Source organism: Oncorhynchus masou, chromosome 10, assembly GCF_036934945.1.
Source record: "Oncorhynchus masou masou isolate Uvic2021 chromosome 10, UVic_Omas_1.1, whole genome shotgun sequence".
NCBI lineage: Eukaryota > Metazoa > Chordata > Actinopteri > Salmoniformes > Salmonidae > Oncorhynchus > Oncorhynchus masou.
Genome location: NC_088221.1, coordinates 15,043,507 through 15,068,383, shown reverse-complemented (window position 1 = coordinate 15,068,383; position 24,877 = coordinate 15,043,507). Strand labels below are relative to the sequence as shown.

Sequence of the window (24,877 nt, the reverse complement as noted above, 5' to 3'; positions counted from 1 at the left end):
CTCACCCATCAGACTATTCTAATCTTGTTTTTTTCAAACTAAATCATATCTGTGAAATTTGTTTTGATTTAGAATGGGCCATTATCAGCCAGGCATGCAACCGTCAGAACAGGGGCAGGGAAAAAAATTAACGTAATCTGAATGCACTCGAATAGTGAATGGAGGACGCTTTTCCCATGTTTTTTTTTCATGCCAGCCAGGTAGGCCACTCAGTCACCATAACAGCCCTGGAGAGGAGAGTGGGCTCCCTCCATCTTCCCTGTGCACAGACTCAAAACGATGGCAGACTCTTTTTGTTGAGCAGGGAATCTGCCTTCCGCCCGAGAGGAGAGTGGGGAAAGAGTCCGACACCGTGTGAGCCATGCCCTGCTCCCCTCATCCGCTGGGGACAGACCCCTAGGTCGGTCGCCCCCTTTTTACCCCAGGGGAATCACAAGTGGGGGCCTGGAGCCACTGGTCCCAGTATACTGCCCTCTTCCTGTCATGCAGCTACACTGGCTCGTTGCAGGGGATGTCGGACTGGGACAGAAGTTTAAAGCCTAAAGCCTCGCCTTCTGTTTCAACAGCTTGTTCGGCTCGATAGAGGCATTCAAGAAGTCAGCCTTCTCCTTGTTTGTCAGGCTGGACAGATTCAGCCACTAGGCCCTCTCTCCTATCACCGTAAGGCTCCTGGCACATTCACAGTTATGGATAGCGCCCCTAGGCAGGCAGCTGGGTGCCCAGACAGCTGTGTTGGACATGCCCGAATCCATTAAGGTTGACCATCTCATCCAGCAGCTCTCCCTGATATGCCATCAGTAGAGTGGTGTTGTTCAGTGCCCTAAATGAGCTTGTTGCGGACACATACACCTTCTGGAGGATGGAAGAAGAGAAACGTTCCATCATGCCAGGGAGAGATGGGCCAGTGAGGGAGGACACAGGAAATTCGGGGTAGAGGTAGTAAGCTAGAGAAGGTTCCACCGCCTGGGGGGGTTGAGCTTGGCTGCAGCCCGTTTGTACACATGGAGTTGCCCACACTCCAAACTGGGAGAGAGGGGCAAGTGTGCTAGAAGGCCTCGAGGTCTGAGCTTCTTCATCATCCTTGTCGCAGAAGATGTGCAGAATACTGTCCTCCTCCTCTACGATAACCATGTCTTCCTTCCTTGCTGCTAGTTCGTCGAACATCTGGTGGAAATCTGGGGGGAGACCGTCTATAACCTCGGCCTAGCTGGTCTCGGTTTGGCGTTGTTGGGTGGCCTCTTTGCCCGAAGGCTGGGAGGAAGAATAGCCTCATGGGGGGGGGGGACAACTTTGTGCAATGCATGTAGGACTCTGGGATAGCGAGAGCTGTCTGGGTATGCTCCAGTCCCAAGCAGATGAAACAGATAGAATGAGTGTCTTCCCTGATAAAGAACCCACATAGGCACGGTGTAGGGGAGCAGGGGGCAAGCTGGGTTCACCCTGTGAAGGGGTACTAGTAGCCATAGCTCCAGCAAGTGGGACGTACGGGCTATGCATCTGCTGGCTGAATCTTAGCTGTGTAGCTAGCTAATCTTGGCATTCAAAAGGCTAGCAGAAGAAAAAGTGCACGGCATAATTCTTCGCTGAGCTAGATAGGTTAGCCTTGCCTTGCCACAATGGCTAACCAAATCTCAAAAGTCTCCTTCCTCTCTTCCACCGTGGCGGGGAAAAAGCATCACGAAGCAGGTAGCTAAGTAGGCTAGTTTGATGAAGGCTAGCCATGTGGTGCTAGCTTTGACTGGAGCCTGAGAAGCAAACTTTTCCTTTCAGTAAAAGTACCCAATTCTCTCGACAAGAAGCTGTAATCCCTCTTTTAAAGATCAAAAAGGTGGAGGGCTTACTTAAACAAAGGAAGGACTAGGTTGGACTGTATGATAGGCTAGATCAGGTTTATTGCGGCCACTATGACGCATCAGTCAGAATGCAATGAGGAGACGGAGATAAGAATCCCAAAATTATATTTATTCACAGTTGAAGAACGAACACAAAAAGGCACATGGGGAGGGTTGGAGCTTGGTTAAAGGGGCAATCTGCTGTTCAAACAATAACCGCTGTTTCGGTAAACTGCTCTCAAATTCATAGACAGAGCTATGAATGCAAGGACTGACCATCGGTGATATTTTCTAAATCATAGTTTGAACCATGTGTTGAGGCTATGCAGTGCTTGTAAAACAAGCTAATATTTTGGGTTCTGATGGGGGCAGTTGAACTAAGCTCATGAGGCATTTCTTCTTCAAGAATCAGTGCCTTCAGAAAGTATTCACACCCCTTTAATTTTTTCCACATTTTGTTGTATTACAACTTGGAATTTAAAATGGATCAAATGTAGATGTGTGTCACTGATCTACACACAATGCCCCACAATGTCAATGTGGAATTATGTTTTTAGAATTTTGTACAAATTAATAAAAAACTAAAATCTGAAATGTCTGGAGTCAATAAGTATTCAACCCCTTTGTTATGGCAAGCCTAAGTAAATTCATGAGTAAAAATGTCTTTAACCTTTAACAAGTCAGATAATGTCATGTCTTGTTATGTCTGTTCCTGTCCTTTCTCTTCACTCTGTCTCTCTCTGCTGGTCTTTTTAGGTTACCTTCTCTGTCTCTCATTCTTCAGCTGTTCTACATCTCCCCTAACTAGCTCATTCACTCTTCCCCACCTGTTCTCTCTTCCCCCTCTGATTAGGTCTCTATTTCTCTCTCTGTTCCTGCTACTTTCAGTGTCTGATTCTTGTTTGTGTTTTTGATGCCAGAAGCAAGCTGTCGTCTCGTTTGCTTCCACCTTGTCCTATCCTGTCGGAGTCTGCCTGGCAGGTGCATCCTGCATAATACTACGTTCTTTTTGTTCCATTGACTACGTTGGAAGAGGATTTATGCCATTCCTGTTTTTCATTAAAGAACTCTGTTTTCTGTTAAAACCGCTTTTGGGTCTTCACTCAAGTACATAACAGAAGAATCAGACCAAGAATGGACCCAGCGGCTCCGGACCCTTTTCACTCCGCCGTCGAGATCCAGGGAGCGATGCTAGGCAGACACGAGGAGGAATTGTCTGCTGCTCGACATGCCGTTGAGACCCTGGCCGTCCAAGTCTCCGACCTCACAAGACAGGTTCACCAACTCCACCTCGATCCACCGCCCACTTCCAGGGTTTCCGAGTCTCCGGAGCCCAGGATCAACAACCCGCCGTGTTACTCTGGGGAGCCCACTGAGTGCCGCTCATTCCTCACTCAGTGTGATGTGGTGTTCTCTCTCCAGCCCAACACTTACTCCAGGAGCGCAGCCCGCATCGCCTACGTCATTTCTCTCCTTACCGGACGGGCGCGTGAGTGGGGCACGGCAATCTGGGAGGCGAGGGCTGAGTGTATTAACCAGTATCAGGACTTTAAGGAGGAGATGATACGGGTTTTTGACCGTTCTGTTTTTGGGGAGGAGGCTTCCAGGGCCCTGTCTTCCCTATGTCAGGGGAATCGATCCATAACGGATTATTCTATTGAGTTTCGCACTCTCGCTGCCTCTAGTGACTGGAACGAGCCGGCTTTGCTCGCTCGTTTTCTGGAGGGTCTCCTCGTCGAGGTTAAGGATGAGATCCTCTCCCGGGAGGTTCCTTCCAGTCTGGACTCCTTAATAGCTCTCGCTATTCGCATAGAGCGACGGTTTGATCTTCGTCGCCGAGCTCGTGGAAAGGAGCTCGCGTTCTCTGTTGCTCCCCTCTCCACATCACTGCCACCTGCCGCATCACTGCCACCCTCCTCCGCCGGCTCGGATGCTGAGCCTATGCAGCTGGGGGGTATCCGCATCTCGGCCAAGGAGAAGGAACGGAGAATCACCAATCGCCTCTGTCTCTACTGCGGCTCCGCTGGTCATTTTGTCACCTCATGTCCAGTAAAAGCCAGAGCTCATCAGTAAGAGGAGGGCTACTGGTGAGCGCAACTACTCAGGCCTCTCCTTCTGGATCACGCACTACCTTTCCGGTCCATCTCCGCTGGCCCGGTTCATCTGCTTCCTGCAGTGCCTTGATAGACTCTGGGGCGGAGGGCTGTTTTATGGACGAGACCTGGGCTCGGGAACATGACATTCCTCTCAGACAGTTAGGGGAGCCCACGGCCTTGTTCGCTTTAGATGGTAGTTCTCTCCCCAAGATTCAGCGTGAGACGCTGCCTTTAACCCTCACTGTCTCTGGTAATCATAGCGAAACCATTTCTTTTTTAATTTTTCGTTCACCTTTTACACCTGTTGTTTTGGGTCATCCCTGGCTAGTGCGCCATAACCCTTCTATTAATTGGTCTAGTAATACTATCCTATCCTGGAATGTTTCTTGTCATGTGACCTGTTTAATGTCTGCTATCCCTCCTGTTTCCTCTGTCTCTTCTTCACAGGAGGAGCCTGGCGATTTGACAGGGGTGCCGGAGGAGTATCACGATCTGCGCACGGTGTTCAGTCGTTCCAAGGCCACTTCTCTCCCTCCACACCGGTCGTATGACTGTAGTATTGATCTCCTTCCGGGAACTACTCCCCCCCGGGGTAGATTATACTCTCTGTCGGCTCCCGAACGTAAGGCTCTCGAGGATTATTTGTCGGTTTCGCTCGACGCCGGTACCATAGTCTCCTCCTCCTCTCCCGCCGGAGCGGGGTTTTTTTTTGTTCAGAAGAAGGACGGGTCCCTGCGCCCATGCGTGGATTATCGAGGGATGAATGACATAACAGTTAAGAATCGTTATCCGCTTCCTCTTATGTCTTCAGCCTTCGAGATCCTGCAGGGAGCCAGGTTTTTCACCAAATTGGACCTTCGTAACGCCTACCATCTCGTGCGCATCAGGGAGGGGGACGAGTGGAAGACGGCGTTTAACACTCCGTTAGGGCACTTTGAATACCGGGTTCTTCCTTTCGGCCTCGTTAACGCTCCAGCTGTCTTTCAGGCACTAGTTAACGACGTCCTGAGAGACATGCTGAACATTTTTGTTTTCGTTTACATGGACGATATCCTGATTTTTTCACCGTCTCTCTCGATTCATGTTCAGCACGTGCGACGCGTCCTCCAGCGCCTTTTGGAGAACTGTCTTTATGTGAAGGCTGAGAAGTGCACTTTTCATGCCGCCTCTGTCCCTTTTCTCGGTTCCGTTATTTCCGCTGAGGGCATTAAGATGGATCCCGCTAAGGTCCAGGCTGTCATTGATTGGCCCGTTCCTAAGTCACGCGTCGAGCTGCAGCGCTTTCTGGGCTTCGCTAATTTCTATCGTCGTTTCATCCGTAATTTCGGTCAGGTGGCAGCTCCCCTCACAGCCCTTACTTCTGTTAAGACGTGCTTTAAGTGGTCCGTTTCCGCCCAGGGAGCTTTTGGTCTTCTTAAGAATCGTTTTACATCCGCACCTATTCTTGTTACACCTGACATCTCTAGTCAGTTTGTTGTTGAGGTTGACGCGTCAGAGGTGGGCGTGGGAGCCATTCTTTCTCAGCGCTCTCTCTCTGACGGCAAGGTCCATCCTTGCGCGTTTTTCTCTCATCGCTTATCGCCGTCAGAACGTAACTATGATGTTGGTAATCGCGAACTGCTCGCCATCCGCTTAGCCCTAGGCGAATGGCGACAGTGGTTGGAGGGGCGACCGTTCCTTTTGTCGTTTGGACTGACCATAGGAACCTTGAGTACATCCGTTCAGCCAAACGACTTAATGCGCGTCAGGCTCGTTGGGCTCTGTTTTTCGCTCGTTTCGAGTTTGTTATTTCTTATCGTCCGGGCTCAAAAAACACCAAGCCTGATGCTTTATCTCGTCTCTTCAGTTCTTCTGAGGTCTCCACCGACCCCGAGGGGATTCTCCCTGAGGGGCGTGTTGTCGGGTTGACTGTCTGGGGAATTGAGAGGCAGGTAAAGCAAGCACTCGCTCACACTCCGTCGCCGCGAGCTTGTCCTAGGAACCTTCTGTTCGTTCCCGTTCCTACTCGTCCGGCCGTTCTTCAGTGGGCCCACTCTGCCAAGTTAGCCGGCCACCCCGGCGTTCGGGGTACGCTCGCTTCCATTCGCCAGCGTTTCTGGTGGCCCACTCGGGAACGTGACGCGTCGATTTGTCGCCGCTTGTTCGGTCTGCGCGCAGACTAAATCTGGGAACTCTCCTCCTGCCGGCCGTCTCAGACCGCTTCCCATTCCCTCTCGACCGTGGTCTCACATCGCTTTAGATTTTATCACCGGACTGCCTTCATCAGCGGGGAAGACAGTTATTCTTACGGTTGTCGATAGATTCTCTAAGGCGGCTCATTTCATTCCTCTCGATAAGCTCCCTTCTGCTAAGGAGACGGCTCAGATCATTATCGAGAATGTTTTCCGAATTCATGGCCTTCCGTCTGACGTCGTTTCCGACAGAGGCCCGCAGTTCACGTCTCAATTTTGGAGGGAGTTTTGCCGTTTGATTGGGGCTTCCGTCAGTCTCTCGTCCGGCTTTCATCCCCAGTCTAACGGTCAAGCCGAACGGGCCAATCAGACTGTTGGTCGCATTTTACGCAGTCTTTCTTTTCGTAACCCTGCGTCTTGGTCAGAACAGCTCCCCTGGGCAGAGTACGCCCACAACTCGCTTCCCTCGTCTGCTACTGGTCTATCCCCTTTTCAGAGTAGCCTCGGGTACCAGCCTCCGCTGTTCTCATCTCAGCTCGCCGAGTCCTGCGTCCCCTCCGCTCAGGCTTTTGTCCAGCGTTGCGAGCGCACCTGGAAGGGGGTCAGGTCGGCACTTTGCCGTAATAGGGCGCAGACTGTGAGGGTCGCTAATAAGCGTAGGACCAAGAGTCCTAGATATTGTTGCGGTCAGAGAGTATGGCTCTCCACTCAGAACCTCCCCTTAAGACAGCTTCTCGCAAGTTGGCCCCGCGGTTCATTGGTCCGTTCCGTATTTCTCAGGTCATTAATCCTGTCGCAGTGCGACTTCTTCTCCCGCTATCTTCGTCGCGTTCACCCGGTCTTCCATGTCTCCTGTGTTAAGCCCGTTCTTCGCGCCCCCGCTCGTCCCTCCCCCCCCCCATCCTTGTCGAGGGCGCACCCATCTACAGGGTTCGTAAGATTTTGGACATGCGCCCTCGGGGCCGTGGTCATCAGTACCTAGTGGATTGGGAGGGGTACGGTCCTGAGGAGAGGAGTTGGGTTCCCTCTCGGGACGTGCTGGACCGTTCGCTGATCGATGATTTCCTCCGTTGCCGCCAGGTTTCCTCCTCGAGTGCGCCAGGAGGCGCTCGGTGAGTGGGGGGGGTACTGTCATGTCTTGTTATGTCTGTTCCTGTCCTTTCTCTTCACTCTGTCTCTCTCTGCTGGTCTTTTTAGGTTACCTTCTCTGTCTCTCATTCTTCAGCTGTTCTACATCTCCCCTAACTAGCTCATTCACTCTTCCCCACCTGTTCTCTCTTCCCCCTCTGATTAGGTCTCTATTTCTCTCTCTGTTCCTGCTACTTTCAGTGTCTGATTCTTGTTTGTGTTTTTGATGCCAGAAGCAAGCTGTCGTCTCGTTTGCTTCCACCTTGTCCTATCCTGTCGGAGTCTGCCTGGCAGGTGCATCCTGCATAATACTACGTTCTTTTTGTTCCATTGACTACGTTGGAAGAGGATTTATGCCATTCCTGTTTTTCATTAAAGAACTCTGTTTTCTGTTAAAACCGCTTTTGGGTCTTCACTCAAGTACATAACAGATAAGTTGCATGGACTAATTCTGTGTGCAATAATGGTGTTTAACATGATTTTTGAATGACTACCCCATCTCTGTACCCCATACATACAATAACTGTAAGGTCCTTCAGTTGAGCAGTGAATTTCAAGCACAGATTCAACGACAAAGACGAAAGACGTTTTCCAATGACTCGCAAAAGAATGGCACCTATTGTTAGATGGGTAAAAAAACAGACATTGAATATCCCTTTGATCATGGTGAAGTTATTAATTACACTTTTGATGGTGCATCAATACACCCAGTCACTACAAAGATACAAGCGTCCTTCCTAACTCAGTTGACGGAGAGGAAGGAAACTGCTCAGGGATTTCACCATAATAGCAATGGTGATTTTAAATGGAGATGGTGATGGATCAACAACAATGTAGTTACTCCACAATAATAACCTAAATTACAGAATGAAAAGAAGGAAGCCTGAACAGAATAAAACTATTCCAATATAGGCATCCTGTTTGCAATAAGTCATTAAAGTAATACTGCAAAACATGTGGCAAAGAAATGTACGTTTTGACCTCAATACAAAGCATTATGTTTGGGGCAAATCTAATACAGCCCATCACTGAGTATCACTTTTCATATTTTCAAGCATGGTGGTTCTACATCATGTTATGTGTATGCTTGTCATCAGCAAGGACCAGGGAGTTTTTTAGGATAAAAAGAAAATGAATAGAGCTAAGCACAGGCAAAGTCCTAGAGGAAAACCTGGTTTAGTCTGCTTTCCAACAGACACAGGGAGTCAAATTCACCTTTCAACGGGAAAACAACCTAAAACACAAGGCCAAATACACTGAGTGTACAAAACATTAGGAACACCTTCCTAATATTGAGTTGCACCCTCTTTTGTCCCCAGAACAGCCTCAATTCGTCAGGGCATGGACGCTAAAGGGTGTAGAAAGTGTTCTATCTATCTATCTATCCTTTTTCAATCAATAAAAACAAATACAAAACAAAATCATCAAAACCAGTACACATGTAAAAAATTTGATTCATTTCAAAGTTAGCTTTTTCATCAACAGCAACGTGCGATTTCCCAAAACACTTTGGAAGAAAAATACATAGGTCAAGTTGCATACTGTCACTTATAGGCCTGGCGTATGTGACCCTAAAACGGACTAATACATATCATTAAACAAACAAGAAAAATAATTACAGCACCTATTTAATTTAGTTTGCTTTAAAATACAATTACTGAATTCAGACGTATACTACAAAAAAATAATGTATTCTTGAAGACTATCCCTATATTATAAAACGATATTGTGGGACAGCATAATGGCAGCACAATGTGCTTATGGCTAAGAGGTATGAGAATTGTATTATGTGATGTTTTTCTCAGGTAAACCTGAAATGACAAACGCTGGGCTTGAACCTATCCCCTTTGTTCAGTACAGCTTACGGTTGAGTAACATTGAGGTATTGAATGGATTAGTTAATCCAACATCAATATAATAAAGAGTAAGGTATAGGATCACTTTTCAAATGTAATAAAACAGTTACCATAGCAACGTTATATTTTCTTCACAAATTCAGACTTCCGTAAATAAAGTCCACAGATAATCATACATCTGAAAAGAAAGGTAACTTCATGAAATCTAGAAGTGGCATGTCCTTCCCTTATTCTCTACACACCAAGAGAGAGAGACACAGAGAGCTGCAAAAATAACGCTATTTCCAATGATAAATGCCTGTTGTAAATATACAATTTTTAAATATCAGTAGTACACTATTATTAAACATCCTCTGCACTTTGCTTAGTTGGTTCCATGGCAGATTGTTCTGATGAGTTGATTGATCATCTGCCTGTTTTAACCAGCTGTGGAAAATACAGAGAGAGCATATCAAAAAGAATACCAGAAAACAGAGCACCGAAGCTTAAGAGCACTACGAGCTGTGGCACATACCTGTTCTAGATAGAACACAGGTCTTCTTACACACATCCTCTGTCTCAAAGCGGTTGGCATTTCCTTCACAGCTTCCATACCAGAACTGTGCACAGGAATTGGCCTGTTTGTCGTAATACCACTGGATGTTGTACTCTCGACAGGTGCCTTGGTCCAAACTCAGGTTACAGCGGGGATTGAGCGAGACGGACTCTGACAAAACAACATCGAAGGAGAGGTATGACATAAAGTGCATTCGGAAAGTATTCAGACCCCTTGACTTTTCCCACATTTTTTACATTATATCCTCATTGTAAAATTGATAAAATTGTCTTTTTCACTCATCAATCTACACACAATACCCCATAATGACAAAGAAAAAACAGGTTTTTAGAAATGTTAGCAAAGTTATTAAAAATAAAAAGCTAAAATATCACATTTACATATGTATTCAGACCATTTACTCAGTTACTTTGTTGAAGCACCTTTGGAAGCAATTTCAGCCTCAAGTCTTCTTGGGTATGACGCTACAAGCTTGGCACACCTGTATTTGGTGAGTTTCGCCCATTCTTCACTGCAGATCCTCTCAAGCTCTGTCAGGTTGGATGGGGAGTGTCGCTGCACAGCTATTTTCAGGTCTTTCCAGAGATGTTCGATCAGGTTCAAGTCTGGGCTCTGGCTAGGCCACTCAAGGAGATTTGTCCTGAGGCCACTCCCACATTGTCTTGGCTGTGTGCTTCGGGTCATTGTCTTATTGGAAGGTGAACTGCTCTGGAGCAGGTTTTCATCAAGGATCTCTCTGGACTTTGCTCTGTTCATCTTTCCTCCATCCTGACTAGTCACCCAGTCCCTGCCACTGAAAAACATCCCACAGCATGATGCTACCACCACCATGCTTCACCATAGGGATGGGGCAAGGTTTTCTCCAGACGTGACCCTTCTCATAGTTTGAGAGTCTTTAGGTGCCTTTTGGCAAAATCCAAGAGGGCTGTCATGTACCTTTTACTGAGGAGTGGCTTTCTTCTGGCCATGCTACCATAAAGGCCTGATTGCTGCAGAGATTGCAGAGATTGTTGTCCTTCTTGAAGATTCTCCCATCCCTACAGGGGAATTCTGGAGCTCCTTCAGAGTGACCATCGGGTTCTTGGTTACCTCCCTGACCAAGGCCCTTCTCGCCCGATTACTCAATTTGGCTGAGCGGCCAGCTCTAGGAAGAGTCTTGGTGGTTCCAAACGTCTTCCATTTGAGAATGATGTAGGCCACTGTCTTCTTGGGATCCATTTTTTGGTACCCTTCCTCAGATCTGTGCCTCGAAACAATCCTGTCTTGGAGCTCTATGGACAATTCCTTCGACCTCATGGCTTGGTTATTGCTCTGACATGCACTGTCAACTGTGGGACTTTATATAGACAGGTGTGTGCCTTTCCAAATCATGTCCAATCAATTGAATTTACCACAGGTGAACTCCAATCAAGTTGTAGAAACATCTCAAGGATGATCAATGGAAAAAGGATGTACCTGATCTCAATTTCGAGTCTCATAGCAAAGGGTCTGAATACTTGCAAACATTTCTAAAAACCTGTTTTAGCTTTGTCATTATGGGGTATTGTGTGTAGATTGAGGAGGTAAAATATTGATTTAATCCATTTTAGAATAAGGCTGTAATGTAATTAAATGTGGAAAAAGTAAAAGGGTCTGAATACTTTCCGAATTCAAGGAATTTGAAAACGTGTAAAGATATTGAACGCCAACTTCCATGACAGAAATGACTGTGTTTCTTTATCCAACACAACATGTTGCAGTGTTAGGTCCTAACCTTGGGGGGAAATAGAATTAGGGATAGGAATTGATACAGGCTGAAATTGGCCCTCGCTGGATGATGAAGCTGAACCTGTTGATCCTGAGGATGATGATGATGATCCTGATGACGAGACAGCTGTGTTGGAGTGGGAGCTTTCCTTTGCAGGGAAGATGGATACTGTTTTGTTAGCTACAGCCACAGTACTACCTCCTCGCACGTGGGTCCTTATGTCTAAATCTTCACCCTCTTCATCATCCACCTAGATGATGACACACACATAGATTAGTTAGTCAGTAACTCAACCCTCTACTGCTAAAATTGAATTAATTGACTAACAGAGCAATGACTATTACAAAGCAATCATTCAATTGCTCCTCTATAACACCTAAGGAGAGATACTTTGGATGATATAAATGTGTCCTGTAAAGGTCTACTTGGACCTGCGCTGGGAGTGGTCCAGCATTGAGGGGCAGATCAAAGTTATCTCCACGGCCTCTGATGTGACTCTGGGAACTGGTGCGTCCACTTGGATTTAGGATAGGATCCTCATTATAGGTGTTTTTATGTTCATTATTCGGATGTCCGTTATTCTCATGTCCGCTATTCCCATGTCCGTTATTCCCATGTCCGCTATTCCCCTGTCCGTTATTCCCCTGTCCGTTATTCTCATGTCCGTTATTCCCATGTCCGTTATTCCCATGTCCGCTATTCCCATGTCCGCTATTCCCATGTCCGTTATTCCCATGTCCGTTATTCCCCTGTCCATTATTCTCATGTCCGTTATTCCCCTGTCCGTTATTCCCATGTCCGCTATTCCCCTGTCCGTTATTCCCCTGTCCGTTATTCCCATGTCCGCTATTCCCATGTCCGCTATTCCCATGTCCGCTCTTCCCATGTCCGTTGTTCCCATGTCCGTTGTTCCCATAGCCGTTGTTCCCATTTCTTCCAAAGCCATTAGTGTTGCGATTCAACACAAGGGCTCCATTCTCATCCTCACAGAACTGGCTAACAAGCTTTGACTCCAGAGCTGAAAGACAAAAGGAGAGAAATAACAACCTCAGATAAAGTATAAAATATGATATCTGTATGACAATAAAGGGTAAAGTTGTTATTACTGTACAACAGCATTAGATTAAGTAATGTGTGATACCATACACATATGACCATGTTAATCACCTGGTAGAGTGTTGAAATCGTCAATGAGGTACATATGTTCACTGTCAGGGTCAGAGGCGATCAGATTTAGTTCACGCAGGAACTCGGCCTGGGTTGTATCTGAGGTGTTGACAATCCCCAGTGCATACATCTCAATGTTGGCAGCATGGGCCTCCCTCACAGCAATGTCCAGCTTCACAGGCTCTCGTTTGTCTGTCTGTCCATCTGTGATAACAATGGCCACTTTCCTAACCCCGGTACGGGCACTGTAGAAGGCCTCCTGGGTAGCCTTCCGGATGGCGGTGCTAGTATAGGTTCCCTCACCCACGTAGGACATCTTCCTGATGGCCTGCTTGACATCTTGTTTGGTCATGTAGCGCGCCAGATTGAACTCCAGGTGGACATCCAGACTGTACAGGACTAATCCAATTCTGGTGGCGTTACGTCCAACAGTGGTACGGTCCACCAGCGCTGTGACGAAGTCCTTGATGATTTCAAAGTTTTCCGGACCAACGCTCTCTGAGCTGTCAATGACGAATACAAGCTCCATTGGCCTCTCCTTGCACTTGATTCCACATCCTAAAAGCATGAGAGAGATGCTGAATTAACATTATTTAATTAATGCTTCATGTTTTAGCTTGGATTTATTATTATCATGGTGTTAGTCTTACCACATATTTCCTTGATCAATTTAATGATGTCTTCTCTCTGGAAGTGATAGAAGTGTGAGATGTATATTAATATTTCATATTTTTGTATATATTACAGAGCCATTCAAGCAGTATGTAAAGTTTGTGAACTTACTGTAAGCCCCGCTTCACCCTTTACTCCTGGCCTCCCCTGAGTTATGAGAGAAACATTTGAAATGATTCATACATCACTACTTCTAAATGATATGAAAGAACACCATAAAACAGCAATTTTGGTAAAACAATGAATATTTAGAAAACTCACAGACTCTCCAGGAACCCCAGAATCTCCCACGCCCCCCTTTACACCCTTGTTTCCTCTCTCACCCTGCAAGCCACGGTCACCCTGCGGTGATGAGACAGGAGGAAGCAACAGGAGCACTGCTGTTAGAGACAAGGTCACTGCATCCATCAGAGGAAGAGGGCTATGAGTTGAAGCATGCATGTCATCCTCTTACCTTACCTCCTGGGAATCCTTCCCCTATGGGTCCCCTTGGCCCTGTCACACCCTGAGACCCCTGCTCACCCTAAAATACAAAAGACGAATCATTAATCAAAACAAGACCCATAGGTTGGTCATTTAGCCAAAGGCCAGGTAGTTGAAAAAGAGCTAAAACACACTAAAGATCACAGGTCAGGAGTGGACGGTGTTATTAAACATACCTTGGGGCCCTGCAGACCTTCCCCTGAGGGCCCATTTGGACCAGGGGGTCCTTTCCTTCCAACGTTACCCTGGAAACCAATGATGCTATTTTAATGGGAGGGGACGGACAGGCTACAGACTATAACTAAAGTTGATTAAGTTTTGACATTGCCATCACAGCTGGACTACCGGTATGTGTTAAGGTATTACACTCAGAATGTGACCTATGGCTGAATAATGGAAGTTCTGTTAATATTAGCTTCATACCGGTGGTCCTTGCACACCCTTTCCTTTTGGGCCTGGCAAACCTGGCAATCCTCTGAAGCCAATGTCTCCCTGGGACAGACAGATGTAGAGTCACGTACGATACATAATACACATTCACGTTGACCTGTAGTAACGTTGTAGCAGATTGACATAGAGGATTTAGGGACAGATACATGACAAGTACCTTAGGTCCTGGGATGCCAATGCCCTCAGGGCCCTGCTCTCCCTGTAGACCTGGAAGTCCTGGAGGACCCTAAAAAAGAAACAGGGAACAATCCAAATGGAATAAGTTTGGCTTAACACCAGTAATCTGCAGTTAAGTATGCAGTTGACCATGCTGGTTGTAGATACTCACCACTGGGCCAGGGAAACCTTCACCTTTGGATCCAAAAGGTCCTGATGGTCCAGGATTACCACGGTCACCCTGGTAAAAAAAAAAACATTATTCAAAACGATGAGCATATGCCTCATAGTAATAGTAATTTCATATTATCCTTGTTGTGAATTGCAACACTTACCTTTGGCCCAGGTAGCCCATAGCCTGCCTCTCCAGTCGGCCCAGAGGGACCAGGTGGGCCTAGATCACCCTGAGACAGAGAATGAGATAAGCTCATCACAATGCTGTTTATCAGCCAGGATGCGATGATGCATTGCAACAGACTGCATGTAACAGTGTTTCTTACTGCAGGCAAACAGGCCTGTCAAATGTGTACAGTACCTGCCAAGACTTGCATACAGAAACAGGGTGTTAATAGATGTGTATTTCTTACCTTGGGACCTGCAATGGCCCGCCCCGGTAGTCCTGGCATGCCCAGTCGGCCTGGTGTGCCAGGCTCCCCCTGAAAAAAACAATCAAATAACTTTGAACTCTACAGACACTTTATCCAAACAAGCCCGACACTACCAACAGCCTGCAGAGATTTTCTGCAGTGTTCGCCAATTTTGTAATCTTCTAGTGTATTTTGGTTGAACTCAAACTGTTGGCCTGCTATTACAACAATCTCAACAAATATGCAGCCAACACAGTGTGTGTTGAGTGTTGCTTGTAAATAACCTAAAGAGCGTCTGCCAAATGACTTAAATGTAAATGTAAATTTAATGAATAATGGTAGGCCAAAGCAAACAATACTATCAGGTTCGCTAAATCTGCCGTGCTGTGATCAGATTGTGTTATTGTGTGTTATTGTGTTATTCTCACCATGGCACCTATCGTAAGAGTAGAGGTGTTCTGGTCAAATTCCCAACCTGGCCCCTTTCAATCATGTCCACCAAATCATCCACCTGATTCCCATTTGGCATATATCACTCCTCACCCCTCCACTATGTTATCTTATGTGTGGTGAGCATTCTGCCCCCCCCCCCCCCCCCCTATACAAAGTGCTTTGAGCATCTACTGTAGGTGAAAAGGCGCTATATAAATGCAAACAATTAGTATTATCATTATTACCTTTGCCCCTGAGGGTCCGGTCATGCCAGGAGGTCCATGTAATCCACGGATGCCCCTCTGACCCTGGTCTCCCTGGTAGGGGTGGCGCACACATCATTTACATGACCCCCTCTTGGTGCTTACAGGTTAGTATGACAGAAGGGTAAGGATGTGAAACCTACCTTCTCGCCCTGGGTGCCGATCCCTGCTGCTCCATCAGAACCTCTTATACCAGCTACACCCGCCTCACCCTGGCAGTGGCGAAGTGTAGATGGGACAGACCATTTCACATTGGCACATTCCTTTCCTTTGTGGTATACTGGATCTATAGAACTATACTGGATCTATAGAACTATACTGGATCTATAGAACTATACTGGATCTATAGAAGTGGTGTAAAGGTGAAATAACACACCTTCTGTCCTGGAGCCCCGTCCTCGCCTGGAAGACCAGGTAAGCCAGCCAGGCCAGATGTACCAAGCTCACCCTGGAAAAGAAACAAATTGCTTTTAAAAATATATCACAAGTTCAACAGGCTTATTTGAGAAGGTGGTTTTTTTATTATTTGGAAGAGGGTGGATACGGTATTTGTCTTACCTTTGGCCCTGGCTCACCAACACCTCTCTCCCCTGTAGCTCCGAGCTCTCCGGGGAAACCTTGATCACCCTAGAAATAAGAGAATGGAAAGTAGGGTGAAGAAATCCACCAGGCAAAAAGAACAGGCTAGCTACAAACAACAGCAATTAGAGAATTCCATTATCTTGGCCTTTAATTCATGGCTTTACATTGTCTCTACCAACCTTAGGTCCAGGTAAGCCCTCTCCTTGAGTTCCTCTGCCTCCAGGTGGACCTCTGGGACCCTCCACTCCCTGAGGAATAACAATCACAATTACATGTGTGTGTGTGTTTGATGGGAATGCAAGTGTAGTGTTTCGTTAATTTCCGCCACTCAGCTTACCTTCTCCCCCTGGATGCCCGCTCCTGTAAGTCCAACAAGTCCTGGATGACCTGGAGGCCCGAACTCACCCTGAGGTCAAACATAGAAAGGGTTAAGGGCAGGGCCCGATTAAGAAATCATAGGCCCCGGGGCTTTGTCTTTCACAGGCTCCCCTGCCCCCAGCTCACGGTGATGGCCTATGCGCTCGTCGTGGCAATAGCCTATCTCAAGATGAGATCATTTGAAAAACAGTGCTGCTGTTAGCTAAAATTGGGAGTTGTTGAGAATATATATTTTTTATTGGTTCTAAACACAGATTAGTCTTCTCTTTTCAGCAGTGGGCATTTGCTTTCCAAACAGCATGTTTTTCCCGAAATTGTATTGTGAATTCTGTAAAAGGCAAACCGACAGCCGCAACTAACCATAGAAATATAATCCATAGATGGCAGTTCTCATTCAAGTCAGGACTGGCATCCATTGCTAGTGTACCCATGAGTTTAACTGTCAAATTGCCAGGGTAAGAGGTTCCAAAACCCTTCTATGGATTATATGTCTATGGCCACAATGCAACAAACTGTATATTTGACACGCATGCTGCCCAAACTGGGGCCTTCCAAACTGAAAGCAAACGGGTAACTGCCAAAATAAAGGAAACACTTGGGTAAACAAGGTATAAAAAGTATATGTTATGATGTGGGGGCTGGTATGGTTTAGGTCCACTTGTAGAATCTATGCCAAGGTGCATTGAAGCTATTCTGGCAGCTCGTGGTGGCCCAACACCCTATTAAAACGCATTATGTTGGTGTTTCTTTTATTTTGGCAGATACCTGTATGTGCTTGTGATAAAACTTAATCCATTATGAACTATTGATCCTCTATGGCTAAATTATGCTCTCTGGTGTATTTTGAACATTTGGCATGGACTCCTGTGGTTGGATAAAAAAGGCATGACTAGCAGAGCAGGCTCCTGAGGGTTGGCAGTTGCAGTAAAAAAAATCCTAAATATATACTACATACAGTATATAATATATACAGTATATACCTCCTTTAATATTATTGTAAAAATATTATTATTATATATTTTTGTTTTTTGCTTCCTCTTTGCTTTCTCTTCCCCCAGGGGCTTCAGCCCCGTTAAACCCCTGCATTAATCCGGCCCTGGTTGAGAGTCTAGGTTGGCATTTAAACCTTTATGAGTTGATTGGCCTTTATGTTTTAAAATCAAGATAATCTGTACTAATAGAATCACCAGGCTGAATATCTGCATGAGTGCCTTTCCTACATGTGATGTGAGCATATAGAGTATCTTGTTCTTGACTACAGAGGGCTAAAATCCCTAACCATCTAACCATAAATGTGGCTTAATTTGAGTGCTCGACACGGGGATATGCCAGTAGTTGTATGTAACAATGTACTGTAGCATGGTTGTTTATTAAATCCTACATCATGCAAAAAGAATCCTACCTTCAACTTTCCCACAGTAACTACAGCTATAACCCTCCCCCCCGCCCTTTCTTTCTCAATGGAGTGCTCCAAGGAGGCCCAGAGGGAGGATCCAAGGCTTCTTTATGAACTTCATTAGGTCTTTTGTTGGGTAGACATGGCATGTTTGTGTGAATGGCATTGATTAATGATGTATTTACAGCCCACCTTTTCTCCTTTGATTCCTGCACCCGTCTGTCCTCTTGGCCCCCTCGGTCCGGCCAGCCCCGGTCTCCCTGCCGAACAAAAAACTCTCCCGTCACACACATCCAGCTCCCACTGGTTCACACAATCACGGCACTATCCTCATTGTTCTCATTCTCAGTCGATAGTGTAGTAGGGACCGGGAGGGTTAAGTTAGCACCTGTCTGTCTTGTGAGTAACATGACATGGTCCTGTATGACTGAAGTTATGTTATTCTAAAATATGGCGTTCATGTTGGAATCTGTTTACTTTATCCTTCTGTTGCTTACCCTTGTCAAACATGGCAGAGGGAGAGGGTGATGAATTTAGGCATGTTTATTGCATCAGCAACAGTTGAAAAATAATTAAATGCAGACACACAGAGAGGAACATATTAACTGGTGGGCGGTGGGTGGGTGGGTGGGGGGGGGGGGGGTTGACCTGTCCTTTAACTGCTCTGACCCCTTTTTGGAATGGGGGCTTTCCCATAAGAGCCCATGTTTGGTTACCTCAGGACATTTTCTGTGTTACGCTCATTTTCCACGATCTGCCTACTACTGCCAAATGTACGTGCATCATCAACACTGCTGTTATTTTATTTGCTCTCAGGTTCTGACTTGAATTAGGAAAAACAGACTGAAGGAAGTATTCCACTGCTAAAGAATTTGTTCACGGGGATGTTTTATACATTTACTCATCCGATATAAGCACTGTGTTCATGTTCACGTCTCTACATGTTACGATGATAATATAACTCCAATAAAACCCAAGATGAACTCCAAGTGCTGTCATACAAAAAAAGGATAGCTATGTTTACATAATGTGTTCCATTTTGTGGTTGATTGCCACTTAAATCCCATGGAAATCCAGCCCCTCTCCAAGTGTATGTGATGTTTGAACAGTCCACATATAAGATATGATATGTCACTCCACAAGTTGCAACATGGAGAAATGACATTGTTTTTAAAGGGTTTGCATGCGCGCATCAACATGAATGGTAACACTTGACTGAGAACTAGCTGTGGGTAGACTACTTTGGAGAAGAGCAGGGCCTGGCTTTGGCAGATGCAGTAAATGTGTTTATTACACAGTTCTTCCCTCTGAAATTCAGTGAATGAGAGTTGTGCTTTCATGCTTATGTAACTCTTTTCCAGTTTCTGAGGCTAATTGTAGCCCAACAGATGGCCATCTTCAACAGCCCAGGCGCTGGTAGAATCAAGAGGTTGAGAAGCCGTCTGATTTATGGAAGGTTTAGGTCTGTTTCTGCTATTGGTGTAACACAAAGAAGGTCTTTTGAGTGGACATTCTGCTTCCAGCATTGTAGCTAATGGTAATCCCATAAATGATGCTGTGGGCTCACACAATTCGGTGGGCTAACACAATAGAAAGAATGGAGGATAAAAATGAAGAGGAGTGCATTCTAGCTGTACCCAGATAACTTCTCTATTGTATTTTCCTTTTTATTCATGACAAAATCGTAATCATACCTTTGGCCCAGGGAGCCCCTCTCCGTGGGGTCCTTTCTCCCCTTGAAAACCTTGTGGCCCTTGAGGCCCCTGTAAAATAAACCAGCATTATCCTTTTACCAACATTGGATCAGATGACACTGTCTATGTAGTTGTCATCAGCTCACATTTCCTACTGTGATATTATACACTGAGTATACAAACTATTAAGGACACCTCCTCTTTTCATGACATAGGCTGGTCATGTGAATCGAGGTGAATGCTATGATCCCTTATTGATGTCAGTTGTTAAATTCACTTCAATCAGTGTAGATGAAGGGGGGGAGACAGGTTAAAGAATAGTTTTTTAGCCTTGAGTCAATTGAGACATGAATTGTGTATGTATGCCATTCAGGGGTGGAAAGGGCAAGACAAAATATTTAGGTGCCTTTGAACAGTGTATGGTAGTAGGTGCCAGGCGCACCGGTTTATATAAAGAACTGCAACGCTGCTGGGTTTTCACGCTTAACAGTTTCCAGGTGTATCAAGAATGATCCACCACCCAAAGGACATCCAGCCAACTTGACACAACTGTGGGAAGCATTGGAGTCAACATGGGCCAGCATCACTGTGGACTCACCTTCCAGAGTCTATGCCCTAACTCAATGTTAGGAAGTTGTTCTTAATGTTTTGTACACTGAGTGCATAGTATCACTCACAAAGTTTATTAGGTTGTCAATGAAACCAAACTACATAATGTAGTAATCTACAGTAAAATGCTAGTCGGGTGTTTCATTCCACTCACTGGCTGGCCATATTCACTCAACCCTGTCGGACCAGGGGGGCCGGGTTTTCCCTGGAATCCCAGATCACCCTGCAAAAAAGACACGGTGAGATGGAACAGGTAACATAAAACAATTCATTAGTTAGACAAAAGCAACAACAGACTAAATGTACCTTTGGTCCAGGAAGTCCAGTACCATTTTCTCCCTGAATTCCGGCCGGGCCAGCTTGACCCCGATCACCCTGTGATGACAAACACAAGAGACACAGATTAAAGGTAGCAGCAAACAAAGACAGCAGCATAATACAGATCCAATGTCAAGAACAAGGGAGTGGGTTTCAGCTAAAGGACGGTACAAAGCTCTAATTCAGTCTAGGCAGATCAGAGAAACTTTTACATTCCGTTGTTTTACATTTACATTCAGATTCAGATTCAGATTAGTGTTAACTGACATCACATAGAACCATTGTCTTTTAATTGATCTTACTTAGAACATGATATCAATTACAGTTGAAGTTGGAAGTTTACATACACTTAGGTTGGAGTCATTAAAACTCGTTTTTCAACCACTCCACAAATTTCTTGTTAACAAACTATAGTTTTGGCAAGTAGTTTAGGGCATCTACTTTGTGCATGACACAGATCATTTTTCCAACTATTGTTTACAGACAGATTATTTCACTTATAATTCACTGTATCACAATTCCAGTGGGTCAGAAGTTTACATACACTAAGTGTCACGCCCTGGCCATAGAGAGGTTTTATTCTTTATTTTGGTTAGGCCAGGGTGTGACTAGGGTGGCCATTCTATGTTATTTTTTCTATGTTTTTGTATTTCTTTGTTTCTGGCTGGGTATGGTTCTCAATCAGGGACAGCTGTCTATCGTTGTCTCTGATTGGGAACCATACTTAGGCAGCTCTTGCCCACATGGGTTTTGTGGGTAGTTGTTTTCTGTATAGTTAGTTTCCTTACAGAACTGTTCGTTTTCCTCTTTGTAATTTTTTGTTCTAGTGTTCTGGTTTTAATAAAATATCATGAACACGTCTCACGCTGCGCTTTGGTCCAGTCATTCACAGGAAGAGGATCGTTACATTAAGTTGACTGTGCCTTCAAACATCTTGGAAAATTCCAGAAAATGATGTCATGGCATTAGGCTAATTGACATCATTCGAGTCAATTGGAGGTGTACCTGTGGATGTATTTCAAGGCCTACCTTCAAACTCAGTTCCTCTTTTCGTTGACATCATGGGTAAATCAAAAGAAATCAGCCAAGACCTCAGAAAAACATTTGTAGACCTTCACAAGTCTGGTTCATCCTTGGGAGCAATTTCCAAACGCCTGAAGGTACCACATTCATCTGTACAAACAATAGTACGCAAGTATAAACACCATGGGACTACGCAGCCATCATACAGCTCAGGAAGGAGATGCGTTCGGTCTCCTAGAGATTAACATATTTTGGTGCGAAAAGTGCAAATCAATCCCAGAACAACAGCAAAGGACCTTGTGAAGATACTGGAGGAAACAGGTACAAAAGTATCTATATCTACAGTAAAACGAGTCCTATATCGACATAACCTGAAAGGAAGAAAGAAAGGAAGAAGGAAGGAAGAAGCTTCTGCTCCAAAACCGCAATGAAAAATCCAGACTACAGTTTGCAACTGCACATGGGGACAAAGATCATACTTTTTGGAGAAATGTCCTTTGGTGTGATGAAACAAAAATAGAACTGTTTGGCCATAATGACCATTGTTATGTTTGGAGGGAAAAGGGGGAGACTTGCAAGCCGAAGAATACCATCCCAACCGTGAAGCACGGGGGTGGCACTGTCATGTTGTGGGGGTGCTTTGCTGCAGGAGGGACTGGTGCACTTCACAAAATAGGTGGCATCATGAGGAAGTAAAAATATGTGGATATATTGAAGCAACATCTCAAGACATCAATCAGAAAGTTAAAGCTTGGTCGCAAATGGGACATCCAAATGAACAATGACCCCAAGCATACTTCCAAAGTTGTGGCAAAATGGCTTAAGGACAACAAAGTCAAGGTATTGGAGTGGCCATCATAAAGCCCTGACCTAAATTCTATAGATAGTTTGTGGGCAGAACTGAAAAAGTGTGTGCGAGCAAGGAGGCCTACAAACCTGACTCAGTTACACCAACTCTGTCAGGAGGAATGTGCAAAAAATTCACCCAACTTGTTGTGGGAAGCTTGTAGAAGGCCGGAAACATTTGACTCAAATTAAACAATTTAAAGGCAATGCTACCAAATACTAATTGAGTGTATGCAAACTTCTGACCTACTGGAACTGTGTTGAAAGAAATAAAAACTGAAATAAATAATTCTCTCTATTATTATTCTGACATTTCCCATTCTTAAAATAAAGTGATGATCCTAACTGACCTAAAACAGGGGAATTGTAACTAGGATTAAAAGTCAGGAATTGTGAAAAACTGAGTTTAAATGTATTTGGCTAAGGTGTAAGTAAACTTCCAACTTCAACTGTATATACAAATATATAAAATATAAGACAAAACACACATCACGACAAGAGAGACACCACAACACTACATAAAGAGAGACCTAAGACAAACACATAGCATGTGTCATGACGTTAGCCTGGGGTTAGGTTTATGACAGTCATAAATACCTCTTTCCCCCCTTTTCCTTACTCTACCCTACTGATGTTAGATTTGCAAACCCCTTGATTAACATAGAGATTCTAGGAACATCAGTATGTGGGGGGAAATGAACTATATTCTGGTAATCCGACCAATTGAACATATGCAGTGATACTTAATGAATATGATGTCAGTTAGGTTGTCATCTGAGACATTCTCATCAATGATAAGATGACAAACTCTACAGTAGAAAGTCTACACATCAGAGTTATCGGATTCACATGGAATTGTTGTTCAATTTAAATGTTTGAATATGAAATTATTTGTGATGGGATGAAATGTGATTTTAGCTTCTAAAATGTGAGATTTGAGTTTTCATAAGGATAGGGCTCTGCTCAATCAATGGCCCGCCCCTGTGAAGGGACATGGGTTATAAAACTTTTCAAACATGCCCTCCTCTCCCTTCCTATATAAAGCCTTGACGACAATATAACCTCCTGTTCCGAGGATGTGAGGACGACAGTCTGATGACAGAATGGTTCTGATAATAACTACAGAACGAAGCCATCAGCGTGAGCTTTGGTTGCGAATGGTATGAACTTTGAACTCTTATTCACTACAGAAGTGATACCTCCTAGCCGTTGAGTTAGCAACAGCAGCTGCAAACTAGGGTTCGGAAGGAACAGACAGAGTATCCCGTCTATCACACAACGACATTACTACAACGTATCCAATTGACCACCAGAGACATTCTTCAAAGGACAAAGGACACGGTTTGGCAACACGGCCTTCCATCTACCATCAACCTACTGAAGCACAGCTCAGAGTAAATATTTATTGCGTTTTCCTTTTCCAAATGGGCTGTAATTTAGAATGCATAAGATACCTTATTTACGATAGCACAGCTTCTTCCTTTGTTACTCAGTCTTCCCACTTTTTCACTCAAACCCAGCCCCTTTTCTTTTGTGTAACAAGTTGTCATATCTGTTCCACCTGCTAGGGACGTTTTTCTTTATGATATAATTTGTAATCAAGTTACGATTAATTATGTGTATGTGTACTTCTGTGTGATTAGTTAGGTATTTAGTACAGTGGGGGGGAAAAGTATTTAGTCAGCCACCAATTGTGCAAGTTCTCCCACTTAAAAAGATGAGAGAGGCCTGTAATTTTCATCATGGGTACACTTCAACTATGACAGACAAAATGAGAAAAGAAAATCCAGAAAATCACATTGTAGGATTTTTATTGAAATTATTTGCAAATGATGGTGGAAAATAAGTATTTGGTCAATAACAAAAGTTTATCTCAATACTTTGGTATATACCCTTTGTTGGCAATGACAGAGGTCAAACGTTTTCTGTAAGTCTTCACAAGGTTTTCACACACTGTTGCTGGTATTTTGGCAGTGATGTTTTGGGGCTGTTGCTGGGCAACACGGACTTTCAACTCCCTCCAAAGATTTTCTATGGGGTGAGATCTGGAGACTGGCTAGGCCACTCCAGGACCTTGAAATGCTTCTTACGAAACCATTCCTTCGTTGCCCGGGCGGTGTGTTTGGGATCATTGTCATGCTGAAAGACCCAGCCACGTTTCATCTTCAATGCCCTTGCTGATGGTAGGCTTTGTTACTTTGGTCCCAGCTCTCAGCAGGTCATTCACTAGGTCCCCCCGTGTGGTTCTGGGATTTTTGCTCACCATTCTTGTGATCATTTTGACCCCACGGGGTGGGATCTTGCGTGGAGCCCCAGATCGAGGGAGATTATCAGTGGTCTTGTATGTCTTCCATTTCCTAATAATTGCTCCCACAGTTGATTTCTTCAAACCAAGCTGCTTACCTATTGCAGATGCAGTCTTCCCAGCCTGGTGC

At 45.0% G+C, this 24,877-nt stretch overlaps 1 protein-coding gene across 1 annotated transcript in view; it reads right to left on the bottom strand.

Moving 5' to 3' along the window:
• Positions 1 to 7,390: 7,390 nt before the first annotated feature.
• The window catches only part of col28a2a (collagen, type XXVIII, alpha 2a), a 34,378-nt gene continuing 16,891 nt past the window's right edge, over positions 7,391 to 24,877 (bottom strand). The window contains exons 12-37 of the mRNA XM_064975978.1: positions 20,562 to 20,630; positions 20,410 to 20,478; positions 19,647 to 19,715; position 18,450; positions 18,145 to 18,212; positions 16,516 to 16,584; positions 16,358 to 16,426; positions 16,155 to 16,223; positions 15,973 to 16,044; positions 15,740 to 15,808; positions 15,579 to 15,650; positions 14,902 to 14,970; positions 14,650 to 14,718; positions 14,487 to 14,555; positions 14,316 to 14,384; positions 14,132 to 14,200; positions 13,885 to 13,953; positions 13,680 to 13,748; positions 13,487 to 13,567; positions 13,337 to 13,372; positions 13,204 to 13,240; positions 12,554 to 13,111; positions 11,818 to 12,404; positions 11,393 to 11,636; positions 9,598 to 9,789; positions 7,391 to 9,509 (exon numbers count right to left, since the gene is read on the bottom strand). Of these exons, the coding sequence (XP_064832050.1) occupies positions 9,502 to 9,509; positions 9,598 to 9,789; positions 11,393 to 11,636; positions 11,818 to 12,404; positions 12,554 to 13,111; positions 13,204 to 13,240; positions 13,337 to 13,372; positions 13,487 to 13,567; positions 13,680 to 13,748; positions 13,885 to 13,953; positions 14,132 to 14,200; positions 14,316 to 14,384; positions 14,487 to 14,555; positions 14,650 to 14,718; positions 14,902 to 14,970; positions 15,579 to 15,650; positions 15,740 to 15,808; positions 15,973 to 16,044; positions 16,155 to 16,223; positions 16,358 to 16,426; positions 16,516 to 16,584; positions 18,145 to 18,212; position 18,450; positions 19,647 to 19,715; positions 20,410 to 20,478; positions 20,562 to 20,630 (2,922 nt within the window). The 3' untranslated portion in view covers positions 7,391 to 9,501. The remainder of the gene's footprint in view (positions 9,510 to 9,597; positions 9,790 to 11,392; positions 11,637 to 11,817; positions 12,405 to 12,553; positions 13,112 to 13,203; positions 13,241 to 13,336; positions 13,373 to 13,486; positions 13,568 to 13,679; positions 13,749 to 13,884; positions 13,954 to 14,131; positions 14,201 to 14,315; positions 14,385 to 14,486; positions 14,556 to 14,649; positions 14,719 to 14,901; positions 14,971 to 15,578; positions 15,651 to 15,739; positions 15,809 to 15,972; positions 16,045 to 16,154; positions 16,224 to 16,357; positions 16,427 to 16,515; positions 16,585 to 18,144; positions 18,213 to 18,449; positions 18,451 to 19,646; positions 19,716 to 20,409; positions 20,479 to 20,561; positions 20,631 to 24,877) is intronic.